The 15,653-nt window shown below is 35.2% G+C and overlaps 2 protein-coding genes across 2 annotated transcripts in view; one reads left to right on the top strand and one right to left on the bottom strand.

The window, feature by feature from the left end:
- The window catches only part of LOC120633444 (dynein heavy chain 10, axonemal), an 87,457-nt gene extending 78,221 nt beyond the window's left edge, over positions 1-9,236 (top strand). The window contains exons 86-91 of the mRNA XM_039903652.1: positions 45-176; positions 3,362-3,521; positions 4,468-4,687; positions 6,432-6,611; positions 7,053-7,199; positions 9,019-9,236. Coding sequence (XP_039759586.1) covers positions 45-176; positions 3,362-3,521; positions 4,468-4,687; positions 6,432-6,611; positions 7,053-7,199; positions 9,019-9,165 — 986 coding nt within the window. The 3' untranslated portion in view covers positions 9,166-9,236. The remainder of the gene's footprint in view (positions 1-44; positions 177-3,361; positions 3,522-4,467; positions 4,688-6,431; positions 6,612-7,052; positions 7,200-9,018) is intronic.
- Positions 9,237-9,408: 172 nt separating this feature from the next.
- On the bottom strand, positions 9,409-12,029 carry LOC120633217 (ufm1-specific protease 1). The gene is made up of 4 exons (XM_039903370.1): positions 11,902-12,029; positions 11,630-11,803; positions 10,987-11,196; positions 9,409-9,579 (listed from the first exon to the last, which is right to left on the bottom strand). Exons 1-4 carry the CDS (start codon positions 12,022-12,024, stop codon positions 9,445-9,447), a joined length of 642 nt encoding a protein of 213 aa, XP_039759304.1. The 5' UTR covers positions 12,025-12,029; the 3' UTR covers positions 9,409-9,444.
- Between the last annotated feature and the right edge of the window lie 3,624 nt (positions 12,030-15,653).

Below are 15,653 nucleotides of genomic sequence, written 5' to 3'. Positions count from 1 at the left end.
GTATTCCTACACCACAGTAGTTTATAGATGTTTTCATTTTTTAGATTTTATCGATATATTGCCTCTGGCTAATACACCCGAGGTCTTTGGACTGCACCCAAATGCGGAGATCGGATATTTCAGCCAGGCCGTCCGAGAAATGTGGGGACATCTTATCGAATTGCAGCCGCAAACAAGTACACAGCATTGCTTTTCTTTTAAATCCACTTTTAGGAGTTCATTGACACTTTTTTTTACAGTATTATAGTTTATTCGAAGTAGTATGTGTTCCTAGCACATCAACACTCTATATAACGAGTTCGAGAATCGTGTTTCAGTCCTTGTAACTTTGTTTATGAATAAACTGAATAATAATAACATAAACGTACCTACTCACCTAGTACTTACGTAGTAAATAGCTTAAATTCTCTACATTTTGCATCTATTCGCTGTAGTTGAATTGTAGTACCTATACATATTTTTTAATCTAGTAGTCGTATATCTACTAATGAATTATAGAAGTAAATTGTAAATCTTGTTATTTTATTCTTATATCCAGTGTAGACTTAATTTAATGATAAAGATTTGGAAAACGTTTTCATAATTTTAATCATCAATCAGTCCTCTACTTTCCAGTTCAAGTAGACCATCACAGCTCTTGAATCGGCAAATCCGTGCCTACTTTCAATTACTCTTCCATCGATCTCCACTACGGGTTTTCATTATTTGAAGGCCTTTGAGCTTTTTTTTGAAAACATTAAAGCTTTACGCTCTGTGTTTATAATGACTGAGATAGATTATTATTATTTATTGATAACTAGCACTAGCACACTAGCTAAACAATAAACTTACATCACTAAATTTTTTATTTAAGTCTCATAATATATTAAATCATTTATTTCTCTCCGTATTCATTCTCTTCTCGACCGGGTGAAGATCATTATCTACACCCATGTACACCCAACAATAGAATATCATCATAGTAAATAAAAGCTGTATTGGACAGTTTGACAGTTCAAAAATAGGAGTGCTCCGATCGTCACCAAACTTTACAGGATTATTCGCCAGGTCAATCCGGAGATTCCCTGAAAGTTTCATTGAAATCGGTCCAGCCGTTTCGGAGCCTATACGGAACATACCCACACACTTTCTCTTTTATATATATATATATATATATATATATATATATAGTTAGATGTTAACAATATTTTCGTTACTTTTAGTGAAAAGTTTATTTTAAATTGTTAAGAAAATAATAAAAATACAGTTACATAAAGAATTTATTTCATCAAATCTTTTTTTTTTAATTTATAAAACCTACTTTCCACTAAAATGTAATGAAAATATGGTTTACATTATAACACAGTTTAAAAAAAAGAGAATTTACAGTCGTACCATCGGTTTTTTCCTTTTAAAGTCAGTTGCAAATCAGCGGAATATGGGTGAAGCAGAAACATCGGTTAGTATTTGTAATATTGAACACTTCCAAACTAATTGGAGTACAAGGGTTTCGTTAAACAAATTGGCATCGGTCCTCATTATTTTCATGTCGTTTGTTTTGTGTTTATAATATTTATAATGTATATTTTTCTACCCTCATTCCATGCCACTAGCGAGTGTATTCGGTAAGTTTTATGATAATATCTTTGAAATATTGCTTCATTCTTTGTTTTACTGTTTTTTGAGAATATTTATGTTCTTACTTTTCTATTTTTTTTTACGCAACCAGTGGAAAAGGATGGTAAGTGTGATGTGTTATTTACGATCTGGAACGTGCTAAGTTATGTTAGTTTAAAACGAAACGTGAAATAAAATCTTGTCACTGCAGAGCTAAGAAAGGCGATCCAAAGGTAGGGTACTCCTATATGCAATGAAAAAAAAACTTTTCCAGCATAACTTTTCATTTGAAGTTTAAAGAATAAAGGTATACTACTATTTCTAGCTATCATAATAACGTCCATTAGTAATTCTGAAAGCCTTACTTGACGACCTCCCTGGTGCATCGGTGAGTGCTGTTGTTTTAATTATATTTTTACAATATTATATAACAGAATAATTAACAAAATTAAATTAAAACAAAACTTACAACAGATATTAAATCTACAAAAAGTTAAAAATTATAATTTGTGCCTCCAGGCAGCCCTACATGGAGTTTAATATATAGCTTGTTAATTGGAGAGTCGTATCTATTTATTAATGCTTAAGTGGGAGGTCCCTGATTCAATTTTGGAATTTATATTTTTTCTGATCTTGTCTGGTGACCGTACCGACAAAGGCGTGCCTCTAAGCGATTTAGCGTTCCGGTACAAATGACGCGTGTGAACAGATAAGGGGTATGGGTTTAATATAACTGCCGTACCCCTAAAGGGTTAGCCCGCTACAATCTGAGACTGAATCGTCACTTACCAAGGGCGAACTTGTATCAAGAAAATAAAAAGCTGTGGCGTACGGTGGGTACACCAAAATATATCCAACTGGTGCCCATAAGTTTTAATTCTTAAAAAATAAAAAAAAGTTTTAATTCTGCAAAATTAATATAATAATAATAATCATCTTTATTTGAGGTATCAAGGTTCATATTTTTTTGTTATTAAAAAGTTTTTTTTATTACTTCTAAATAGATGATAAAAATAATACCTGCAGTCCAGCCTGCTAGCAATCATCTTCAGCAGGAGACAAAAATTATATCCCTTCTCAGGGGATATACCCTGAAGGATATAATTAACGTGTCCACCTGCTAAAGTACGGGAATATAGAATAGGAGAATTTTACCCCCGTTTATTATTACACATATATTATTTGGATATTATTTCCACTCGTGCGCCAGTGCTCTGAGAGTTGATAAAGCTGTGGGAGTAGATACATTTTTATCCTTTCCCCCCGGGGATATAATTGTCCACTGCCCATGCTAGCCGTGCTGTATGCTGTCGGTGTTCCCCCGCAACCTTTGCACCAGGGATCCTCATCTTTTGCGCATTGTGGCATAAAAGCAGTCGACTCCCGCTTCCGCAAAACATCTCCGATGCGCTTCAAAAGCGGGGATATAAGTAGCACTACCAGCAACTAAATAAATAAATATACTACGACAATACACACATCGCTATCTAGCCCCAAAGTAAACGTAGCTTGTGTTACGTGTACTAAGATGACTGATGAATATTTTTATAAATACTTGTTATATACATATAGACAGCCAGCAGCAGGGTCACTGCCCGCTGCGCAGTGGCTTGCACTTCATACATGCACAAAAGCACTGCCTACCCTAAAATTGATATATAACTCTTATAAAAATAGGATTTCTGACGTTTTATGCAATTTCCCTGCCATACCCTGGTAAGAAACCCAGTGCGTGCGGCCATCAAAATGTTTGTTATAAATGCAGGCGAAGGAGGTGGTGCAATGAGCCGAGAGGATTTCATTGATACGATCGCAGTGGATATCATGTCTAAGCTTCCCCCGCTTTACGAGGTCTGGCGTGTACGGAAGCAGTTTGAGATGAACATTACTCCTAGTATTGTTGTGCTTCTTCAGGAGCTTGAGAGGTAATTGCACCCATCCATCACTGGCATAATGCCTTAACGGCAGATCAAAATACAGTCGTCACCACCCATTATCCCCCTGCGGGTGTCGTACGAGGCGACTGAGGGAATATAATTTTTGATTCTCTGGCGCAACGGTGAGCGCTGTTAATTCAAGTAGGAGGTCCCGGGTACTATTCCACGCAGGGGCAATTTTTGAATTTATTACTTCACAATTTTCTCTGGTGGGAGGCTTTGGCCGTGGCTAGTTACCACCCTACCGACAAAGGCGTGCAGCTAAGCATTTTTGTGTTCCGGTGAGATGTCGTGTAGATACCGATTAGGGGGAATGCCGTATGACTACCATACGTATGCTAACAGGTTAGCTTACCACCGGTTGACATTGGAGTCAAGGGCTAACCTGTAGTGGAATAAAATATATTTATATAAAGTTAAGTAAAACATTAAAAAAAAAATATGTTCATAAATTTGGTTCATGTATGACATATTAAAATATCCGCACTGAAAAAAAAAATATCCTGTATTTATCACTGCTTTCCGACAGGCGATGGAAAGCAATGATAATAAGGTCTAGCAATGTTGCCTAGAAACATGCCTATCTATTCAGTATCGCCGTAAATAAACTTTTCGAAAAATTCAAAATTCCAAATTCATTTATTTCAAGTAGGCCTAATATAACACTTTTGAAACGTCAAGTCTGTCTGTTTGTAGTGACTCTAACACCGGTTCGGAAGGCAGATTCTACCGAGAAGAAGCCGGCAAGAATCTCAGCAGTTGCTCTTTTCCAACATCGCAAGCTTACATTTTAGATTTTAACATTAATTTTTCTATCTTGAGAGAGATGAAAACGGTGCCGGGTGCTTCCAAACAACCTTGTCATTAAGTGTCACTCAAGTTTAACTCACATAAAGAGGTGTTGTTCTAATCTGCATTATTTGGAAAACAACAGATTCAACCGTCTAGTAAGCAAACTACGAGTTACCCTCTCTCAACTGCGCAAGGCACTGGCCGGCGAGATCGGCATGGATGCGGTGTTGGACAACGTCGCCTACAGCTTGTTCAATGGACAGCTGCCGAATGTATGGCGCAGCCTCGCACCAGCAACGCGTAAGGGCCTCGGCGGGTGGATCGACCACTTCATGGCGAGGACAAAGCAATATACAGACTGGGTTTGATAATATCATTTTTATAGTTATATACCTATATATATATATAACAAAGTAGTTACTTATATATTTATTTGTCTTTAGTTACAAATATTGTTTTATATATATATATATTTCTTGTGTGCATGTCTAGTCCTACTAAACGGCTGGACCGATTTGAATGAATTTTTAGGTATTCGTTTGGGTGGCACCCTGGATGGTTTACATTCACAAATCGGACCGACAGATGGCGCTGGGGTCCGCTAGTATTATATATATTTGTTGAAATAATGAAATATTTATTTTGTGGGTATATGTATATATGCAGTGGCGTACATAAAGGGTATGCACAGGATATGCAGATGATATAAAATGAAGAAAATCTCCAGTTCGAGTTACAAAAAACTTAAGGACAGGCATTGTAAGAGTTATAAAAAGCCTACCCTTAAGTATTTATAACTAGTACTGGAGATTTTCTTTATTTTGTATCATCTGCATACCCTGTAAATACCCTCTATGCACGCTACTGTATATATGAACGACCTCCGACGTTCACTGATCTGGACTTTCTGAACGTTTCCTCAACAATTATCTCTATAACCCGCACCAATAAAGAATGGATTTATAAAAAGTATTATCTCATTCGCTATTCTTCGCTATTCGTTTATTCGCTTGTAAATTATGCAAAAGAGATAGCATGCTCGGGTTAGAACCTAGAGATATTTATTGTTAATGTAAATAATAATAAATAAATATAGTACGACAATACAAACATCGCCATCTAGCCCCAAAGTAAGCGTAGTGTGTATTGTGGGTACTAAGACAGCTGTTGAATATTTTTATGAATATAATACACATAAAATTTATAATATACAGATAAACACCCAGACACTGAAAAACAATCAAATATTCATCTCACAAACATTTTCCAGTTGTGGGAATCGAACCCACGGCTTAGGACTGAGAAAGCAGGGTCGCTGATCAATTATTTTTTGTGACCGAATTTAAATAATTTTTGCCTGCTGGTTTAATGGCAGACTATCGCGTAAAAGTCATCTTAATAATAAATGAAATGGTATATGGAGCCTGATCAAAACAGAGTAGACTGAGTCAAAAAGAAAATTATATAGAAAATAACAACTGCAAAAGTGCAAAAACGGAAATACCTACTTATCGTCTTAATTTGCTTCATTACTTTAGGGATTTATTAAAAATGTATATCAAATGTTGTTAAAGGAAACAAATTTGATTGAACTAAGTACAACAGGGAAAACAAAGCACCTCAGGGAACTTGGAAGTATCCGATTATCCCGATCAATATACATGAGGGACTGACAAATGTGATTCGCGACAAACATTTTATACTTATGTATACCTACCTATTTGTAGCACCATTGTGTAGCAATAAGTATACCAAGGATATCATCATTCGTCTACAAACTATTCTCTACTTTTGTAGACTGTCTGTATCAGATTTCTTTTTCAGCAAATGATTAACCAGTTTTCATCCATTTTGCCCATAGCCTTGCCATCTTTCGAGGTTCCTATTTCTGATGAGTTTGGTTTTTAATCTTTTTCCTTCTGAAGTCGAGCATTGTTTCAATCGATTTTAAAATAATTACAGTTAATGTGAGATATTTTATTTCGCCTGTGTCATGATCGCTAATAACACTGTTATAGTTTATAGTCTGGAATTTTTAAAGGTCTGGTCCCGAACGCTGTGCATGTGTCTAAGAAACATTCTGTAGCCTTAACTTCATGATTCCAGGCAACAATGGAAGAGCCAGTGGTGATCTGGCTGTCAGGACTCCACATACCAGAGTCGTACCTGATCGCACACATCCAGATGGCCTGTCGACTATACACGTGGCCGTTGGACCGCTCCACTCAGTTCACACGCGTCACCAAGTTCACATCGCCAGACGATATTGAAGAACGACCCGTTACGGTAAGAAATTATTGGCTACTAGTTGTTGGCCACGGTCTTCGTCCGCATTTATTAGATTTTTTCAAATCCCATGAGAACCGTTTATTTTCATTGGCTATAAAATGGCTTATGTTACTCTCCATCCTTTCAACTGACTCTTTGCCAACCACCAAGTTAATTGGTGGCTTAGATAGTGCGCGAAGTTAGGATAGACCTAGCTCATAGTTACCTTTAATTCTGGTACTGGTCTGGTTGGTCGCGAGAATCTAGTACTTATTTTACTTTAACAGAAGAATGACAGGTGTGACAGTTAAACCTACTATACCATTGTTCTGCATGATTTGTCTGATGAAAACTAAGGTATCGTTATCTTCTTCACGTTTCTGCTTGTTTTCACTAAATCCGCGTTTATTTTTTGCAGTAAAAATTTATAAACGACTATTATTGTAATTAATGTTTCAGGGCTGTTATGTTCGTGGACTGTATTTGGAAGGGGCTCGATGGGACTTGGAAGACGGTTGCCTGAGAAGATCACATCCCAAAGTTTTGATAACTGAGTTGCCAATCATGTATATCATACCCATTGAGGCCCACAAGTTAAAACTACAGGTAACATAATTTTCATTACAAGCCGTCGAATTTTCAGTCGTAGGAGACCTTTTACACAGCTCGTTCGGGAAAGTAGTACAGTCAGTGGCGTTACTAGGGTCTTGAATAAGAGCAAGCCCAGTTACATATAAGACTAATTCGACTCATCATATGCCCTATATAAGGCAGTTGTTGATGTACCAAATAACAAACATCAACTCATCTTTGAAAAACACTACGATTATGGTCCACACGCGAGTTATGATTAGAAATTTCGATTGATAATAAAAGCCTGGCTTTTTGGCTTCTATGGTAGTACCGCCACTGAGTACAGCTATGCTGATTTCTGCCGTCAAGCCACGTGGCTACGTGTCACCTACGTCTCAGGTTGATAAACAGAGCCCCCCTGTGAACATCGACTATATTGTATAATGTGGTTTTTAGATGCCCGGCATGGTGCTGCCATCTTAAAGAACCGTTAGCCGACTATCTAAACTGATCCTTCAATTTTTCTTATAAAAAAATCTATCCAGTACAGGTCGCACCAAACTTTTAGTTACCTAACTGATTCCACTACATTGCGACACCTTTCCACTGTTCTATCAAAATTTACTGATGTACTAGAAGTTTGACTCAATCTAAATAACCAACTGTTCCTATTCGTGCCTGTAAGGTATGATAAACCGGTGTGCGCGAGCCCGATCCGTTCTCAGAGTCATACAAAAAGTTAAGCTAAAAAAAAATTGCCCCAAACAGATATACTTGTCTTTTTTTACCGACTTTCAAACGGAGGACGTAAAATTAACAAAGTGAAACGTATTTAACGTTACGTTCCTAAACCAGAACATTCTTAGGAGGTGCTAAAATACACAGTTTACTAATTAAATTAATGTATTAATACTTAAAATACCATAGGTATTTCTTAAAAGATAGCTCCATAATGGCTAATCTGGCTAAACAAAAAAGACCACGCACTTGTAAAAAGGTTCGCCAACACTGCTATAAGTAGATATATAATAAGTATTTAGTATAGGTACTAATATTATAAAGAGGAACGATTTAGTAGAAACAAAAGTGGGTTAAATTAGTATTGCAGTACCTATTAATTCTTATTCAAATAAATGGAATTTTATCAACAAGGACATTTACCTATATGACAGTAAAATACTTTTTGTATTACTCATGCGGGGAAAGTAATATCTTGACGCTCGCTGTTGCGGTTGAAAAAGAACCGTTTGCCCATTTTAAAATTACGCGTGAGATTTTTCATGAACAAAACTGTTATTTGAGTATAAGAATAATTTACGTGCGACAAGTAAACTTAAATTATTCTTGGCACACGCAAATTTAGATAAAATTGCTAAAATAAATAAAATAATAACAAAAAAAAACACAATCGACATATTAAAACTGAATTGAGGTTGACGCGTCTGACAGTTTAATTTAATAAATAAAATTGTAATTAAATTAAAATTAGTTTAAAAACGAATATGGAGTCTGAAATAATACCGGAAACTCCAGAAAATTCTAGCGACGAATCCACACCACCTGAAAAAAGCCGATGAAGTAATAAATAATTTAGTTCCTCAAGTATCCTTTATTTCCAAGTTCCTTATTTTTTGTTTATTAATATTAGTTAATTTTTATTTATTGTTCAAAATATATTTTTTTCTTCTTTTCAAACTTGTTATTTGCTTGTAAAGACTGCTAGTTTAGTATATTATGGAAGTTGGTTTTTATTTAATTCATCCTATAATTTACTATTTCGGTTCGGAGCCCTAACACTAGCCGAACACATTTGGAGCCCAATGTTTTACAGAAGTTTCTATATTTCTTTCAGAACACATTGCGTACCCCAGTATACACCACATCGACGCGTCGGAACGCTATGGGCGTCGGTTTGGTATTCGAATCGGATCTTTGGACCGCTGAACATTGCAGCCATTGGATCTTGCAAGGAGTGTGTCTTGTGATGAATACTGACTAAAACCCCATTCAGTTGACTGACTTTAAATTTATCTTAGATTCAAGATCTGTTTAACATGTTTTTCTTAGAAGAAGACTGAATAATTTATATCTAACTTGAACATTTATTGAAACATTTAAAAACTATTTTTGGACAATTAGCACAAATAAGGCATTAGAAAATTATATAATATGTATTTTGTTCTTCTTATGTTCTTTAAGTCCATAGGTAACGTTTATGCCAGTACTAAATAAAAACCTCTGAATCAGTTAAAATATGAATTTATTATCACTCATCTTTTTACTGTGCTTTCACTTGTGGTAAACACAGATTGTAAAATGATGTGCTCAAGAAGTCTTTCAGTGGCTGCCATTTGACCCAGCCTTTGCGATGCAGAAACTCCTTTGACTCTTCTTTACCTACATAGTGTGGATCCTGAAACCAAATTGAAAACTTGAAACTATATTATCTATGTAATTGAGTATTATGTAAGTTTATAATAGCATAAATTTATATCATAAATATCTTAATAGATATTTATGATATATATTTATGCTATGTACTATAATTAGTATATATAAATTTATATCGGTATTTTTGTAGTTAATTTTGTAACATCCTTTATGCACCACCCACTTTCCACTTTTTAATTGGTTTCGCACGCTCACTTTTAGTGATGAGGCCGCCTTTGCACCCTTGCACTAACTACTATTACTGTTTTCCTTGTGTTGTCAGTAGCGTGCATAGAGGGTATTCACAGGTTATGCAGATGATATAAAATAAAGAATATCTCCAGTACGAGTTATAATACTTAAGGGTAGGCTTTTTATAAATCTTACAATGCCTATCCTTAAGTTTTTTATAACTTACAAGTGGAAATTTTCTTCATTTCATATCCCGTGCATACCCTCTATGCACGCCACTGTGTGTTGTGTTGCAATAAAAATTTTCTATTCTATTCTATTCTATTCTATAATTCATGGTAATAGGTTATTTTATGGGATATCAAAAACCTATAACAGTGTACTACTGGGCCAATATGAGGGTCAGCCCATAATCACCACACTGGACGGACAGTTTTGTTATTGCAGTAAATGGTAGTAGTAGCAGCACAGGTGTTGTTGCCTATAATCCGTTGTTTTCCTTTAGATAAATGGTAATATACTTGGGAAAAAATAATGCATAGTTTGAGTAATTGTTTAATTTTGGAAACCAATGTGGTGGTTTTGATGAAGATTATTGGGAATGATTTCCCAGCAATATAATAGCAATCCCACATTCTGTTTGTAATAATAATAATAATTATTATAATAATGTTTATTTTGGATAAAATTCCATAGCTTGTGATCGCTGTAAGATTATAAAATCATTCATTGTAACAATTATCTTTTAACTATTTTACTTCTTAAAATTGGCCAAACATATCTTCTAATTAAGTTAAGCACCCTCTTGAGCACTTGGTGTATGAGTGTTTACCAACGCAGTGCTCCATACAGGGATTTTCCTATTTAATGCTTAAAGTTGACAATGTTGGAGCTTCCCTGCAGACAGCAGATGCTAACCTTTTTCTATAACCTTACCTATTAAAGCTCAAAGTCACTCAATGGGATATGCTTGAACCAATTCAACCTATTGATCTACTGAACTTAGGTGTTACTGAAGTCAAAAGTCTTGCACCACTTATTTAAAGGGATCCTAGGTGCTGAAGGAGTAAGTATTCTTGCACCAGAATATGTAGCATTAGTAGACCCAACCCAATATGTGATCAGATCACATCAAAAGAGTTGCATGATGTTGCTGGTCACAAGATAATAATAAACAAAAGGATTACAATTTTCTTACCACAATCAACAGCTGAGAGTTCACTCCATCTACATGCACTCCCACCACACCCTTAGAAGAGCAGTCAAGATCACCTCCCATCATCACAGGGCTGCCAAATTTCTCAAAATGAGTGCACAGATTGTCCACTATGTTCTCAAGGTCATCTCCCCTGTTCACATGGATTATTTTGCTTGAAACATTGTATAGTTTGTCTAGGGTAAGACATACCTAAGAAAAGAAGCTAAATTATTCTGTTGCCATCACTGGTAAGGAAAGTAGGGGACCTGTTTAACCACTACTGGTAGGCATAAAGCAGGCAGTGTATTAATAAATGGTAAATACACCACCAATATGAGTTATGAGCTATCTACTACCTATCAACCGCAAGCTAAGGATAAAAACAGTATCAATATTTTGAGTGGTGGTAAATGGAGCCCCTCACTGATTAGTAAGGGCTTTATTAACCAAACCACATGTCCAATAATATGTATATTTTCACATTGCAAATCACCTTCTCATTCTAAAAGGGGACCCGGTGGTCTTTAGTTTGGGTTTGGGGACTCCCCCCTTTAGAAGGGTTTCCCCCCTTTAATCTCCGTCCTGTCCAAGGGTCGGAGTTAGCAATAAAAATTTTCCACCATGCCAAAAAAAAAAAACTTACCTCAAAGCTACCAATCCATTGCTTGGAACCCAAAAAGGATTCTGGCTTGTCCTCCAATTCCACTAAAATCTTCTGAATTTCTGTAATACTCGGAACGTTTTGAGAATTATTATAATTATTATGCATCATCCAGGAACAAATCGTTTGTAAGGTTCTGTAGCCGCAACCCCATCCCTGGAAGTCAATAGGAGAAGAATTAATGTGAAATTATAACCTCAAAATTACATCCAGATAATATTATTGTATTTGAACGCCTTTGAATTATGACATACCCTATCATCAAAACCATCGCATAGATAATGATAATATTCGTAGGTTCCACAAACAAAATAAGAATTTGTGGGAAATGTTTTGTTTATTTCTGTATGCACGTCTGTCACAAGTTTCAATGACATTTTTACGTTTTAAAGTAAATTGTTAACTTAAATCTTAAACAGATCCATCTATAAATTATTTATTGCAATATTATGAAAAAAAATTGGAATTTATTTCTAGATGGTGCTAGTTGACATCATTTTGCAAAGAAGTACTCAAAATGCACGTTAGATGGCACAACTAAACCTTCTCAAGTAGTTAAATATTGTTACCATAGATGGCGCTCATTAATCTAGTATATAACTACCGTACAAGGTGACGCTAGTAAGAAAAGCTAACCGATAAAAACAATATCTAATACGACTTCTATCAGTAATTGAGTTGATACGTATCGATGTTAGACTAATTAGCCCCCGACGCAAGAACGACGGATTGTTATAAGATGTTGTGTGTGTATGTGGCATCGTAGCTCCCGAACGGAGGAACTGATACAGATTTGTTTTTTTTTATTCGAAAGGTGAATTAGTCGGGAGTGTTCTTTAGCTATGTTTGTATGTCCAACACAAAATGGCAGATTGCATATACTTTCACAACTCCCTCAATACCCATATTGATCCAACGAAAGGGCCTATACCATAGTTTACACTACGATGAATTTCAAATACAAGCTGGCCGCCACCACGAAATTACAAATTACATAATGACATTGAAATCGGTATCATATGAAAGGGCTTGACTAGTAGTATAATGCGCAGGATAATGAAAGTTAGGGGTTTTTTTTAAATTTTAAGTTTATGGGTAGATTATATTATACCTGATATACCTGAAAGGAGAGGAACAGAAAATAGCATGCGAACGAACGAACTGATACGATATCCGTACTTAATTAAGTTCCATACATGATACATCAAAGCCTTGAACTTGAATCCGGTGTTTTATTCTTGGTGTACATAAGTACTCCGTTTCTTATCTAAATATATTATATTGGCCCTTGACCTGGTTTCTGATCTCAGTATACAATTTCATATACATCAAACTACTCACAGAATTAAGAAAATACTGAATCCTAATTTAGCCATTATTGTTTGCAGTACATTGTGTCGAAAAACAGTGAAAACGACCTGCTTTCGTCTCTCTTTACACCCACGGAATGTTGCTAGCTCACAAACCTATTCCTAATTTTTTGGTAAACGTTTAGAACGTTAGAGTTAAAATAATTACTTTCAACTGCTAAATGGTATAAGTGACTAACCGTTTGTTCGAGAAACACTTCTAAAATAGAGTGGTTTTTGCTGCTTCAATATAAGCGTACACGGTTTCTGTATTAGCTTAGTTCTGTGAAGCTGCTAAAGTAAATATTAAAATATGACTAATTATTTGCGTAGCCTAGGTATAATTAATTTCACAGGTAGGTTAGGTAGATCTGTATCCATATACACTTACTAGCTGTTGCCCGCGACTTCGTTTGCGTTTGATTTTGTTTTTAAAGTATTCACTATCGCTAAGCCTTAAATGAGTATAGTAGTATATATATATATATATATATATATAACATGTGACTGTCAATTAATTATAGACAAATAATTTGCAATAAAATAAAATTGTGACTATAATTAAAGATCTAAGCTATCCTATCTCTTAAGTTGGACCAGACTGCTCACGGTGTGCCAATTTAATTTAAAATCGGTTTAGTAGTTTAGGAGTCCATCGAGAACAAACATCGTGACAGGAGATTTTTATATATTAAGATATAATATATACTTATGACATTTTAATTTTTTTCAAAAAAAAGATCTACTACAAAAAATACTAAAACTAAAACTACTAAAAATATGCCAAGTAATGTAATAAACGTAAAATTTTCCAGGACAGAACACGGTAGACAAGTTTTTATATTGTCTGGAAAATTTTACTGTACCTAACCTTTGTTTCATTTGTAAGAGAAACTCTGCTAAGTCTAAATAAACACAAATATTTGGTAGAGCTCACGTGAGTCTAATAAAAATTATCATGATAACAAATAGGTAATCTGCATAACAAAACGGTTACTTACATTTTCATGACTTTGCTCGCCATTGCACTTATTTTAACATCGCGAATATTTTTTACAGTATTTAAACAAAGATGCAAGGTTTTACCCTAGCAAGCATAGTTACATTGCAAGTTAAATAAAAGCTCGTATAAAGGTACAAACTTAAACATTCACATTAGTTATTAGACACATGTTACCTGTAAGTGACAGGTAACATGTGTCTAATAACTAAACAGGACATATTATGTACCTTGTAAATATAACTGATGCCTTTAACAAATTGCGCTAGTAGGTATATTATGAAAATTAAGCTTAATTTGCTATACTGTGCGAAAAGCAGGAGAATCTCTATGGTGTAATTTATAATTTCTTCAATCCTTATACTCCACACCAAACAGATCTTCGGCAATGTACCCTCTACGCACATTTCGCTCCGAAACACACAATACCAATTCGGACGATATCCAATATCCAAATTGCCCCGGCATCATCTTTCGATACCAGCACGGCTAGCATGGGCAGGAGACAATTATCTCCCCGGGGAAAGGATTAAAATTTAGCGTCTCCCACAGCTTTATCAACTCAGAGCATTGGGGCATAAGTAGAAATAATATCCAAATAATATATATGTGTAATAATAAAGGGGATAAACTCTCCTATCCAATGTTCAAGTGCTTTAGCAAGTGAACACGTTATTTATATCCGTTGTCAGGGGATTTAATCGGGGAATTTTTGCCCTGCCTGCCTTTTCTAGCCGTGCAGGGGGTTCAAAAATAAGCTTCAACCCTAAATTCACGAATAGGTATTTAAATTTAAAAACAAGTAGGTATAAAAGTATATGTTAAATTGTAGACACACGACACAGTCACAAACCATTACCCATTGCCCACTAATAGACACGGGATGCCCAGAATGACAAGGGTTTAAGCCACCAACGCTGATCAAGTGCGGATTGGTAGACTTCACAGACCTTTCTGAACATTATGGGGAACTCTCAGACGCGTGGAATTGCTCATGATGTTTTCCTTCAATGTTAAATCAGTATTTAATTACTTAAAACGCTCATAACATACCTCACAGTGACATATTTGCGGATCCTTGGAACACCGTTTGTAACCATTGCCTTCAGTACTGTGAGAAATGTAATAGCACCATGTTTTTAGCTTAAATATTTTTTGATTTTTTGCGAAGATAGTATAATTACTAGTTGGTAAAACTATTAATTGAATAGAAAAGTTAATTTAATTGTTATAATTATGTTTATGTTTCTGTTTTATTTTCTTTTCTTTTTTTTTTGTTCTCGTTTTAATCTGCTATGTATTTAATTAGTGTAATTGGTGTGAACCGTCAATTTGAATAAAAAAAAAATACTGAAAAGTTGGAGGTCATACCTCTCACTCCGACCCCCTTAAAGGAAGATCGAAATTATGACTATTCTATAGAGTCTATACCTAATTATAACTTCGCGCTTAAAAAAACTAACTAGGTGTCCACAGTACAGACGCTTATTTTTTTTCCACGAACATAATAGCATAAAAATATTGACATTGTTCTCATTGCAAATTCAATTCTTTAAACTATGACGGCTTTAGGATATTTACTATACCTAGGTACATGCTACGTACATTTTAAACAAAAACATAATTTGTTCTTCCAACTATAATTACACAGCAAATA

This window comes from Pararge aegeria, chromosome 21 (assembly GCF_905163445.1).
Source record: "Pararge aegeria chromosome 21, ilParAegt1.1, whole genome shotgun sequence".
NCBI lineage: Eukaryota > Metazoa > Arthropoda > Insecta > Lepidoptera > Nymphalidae > Pararge > Pararge aegeria.
Note: the sequence above shows the minus strand (reverse complement) of the source record. Positions and strands in the feature narration are given on the sequence as shown.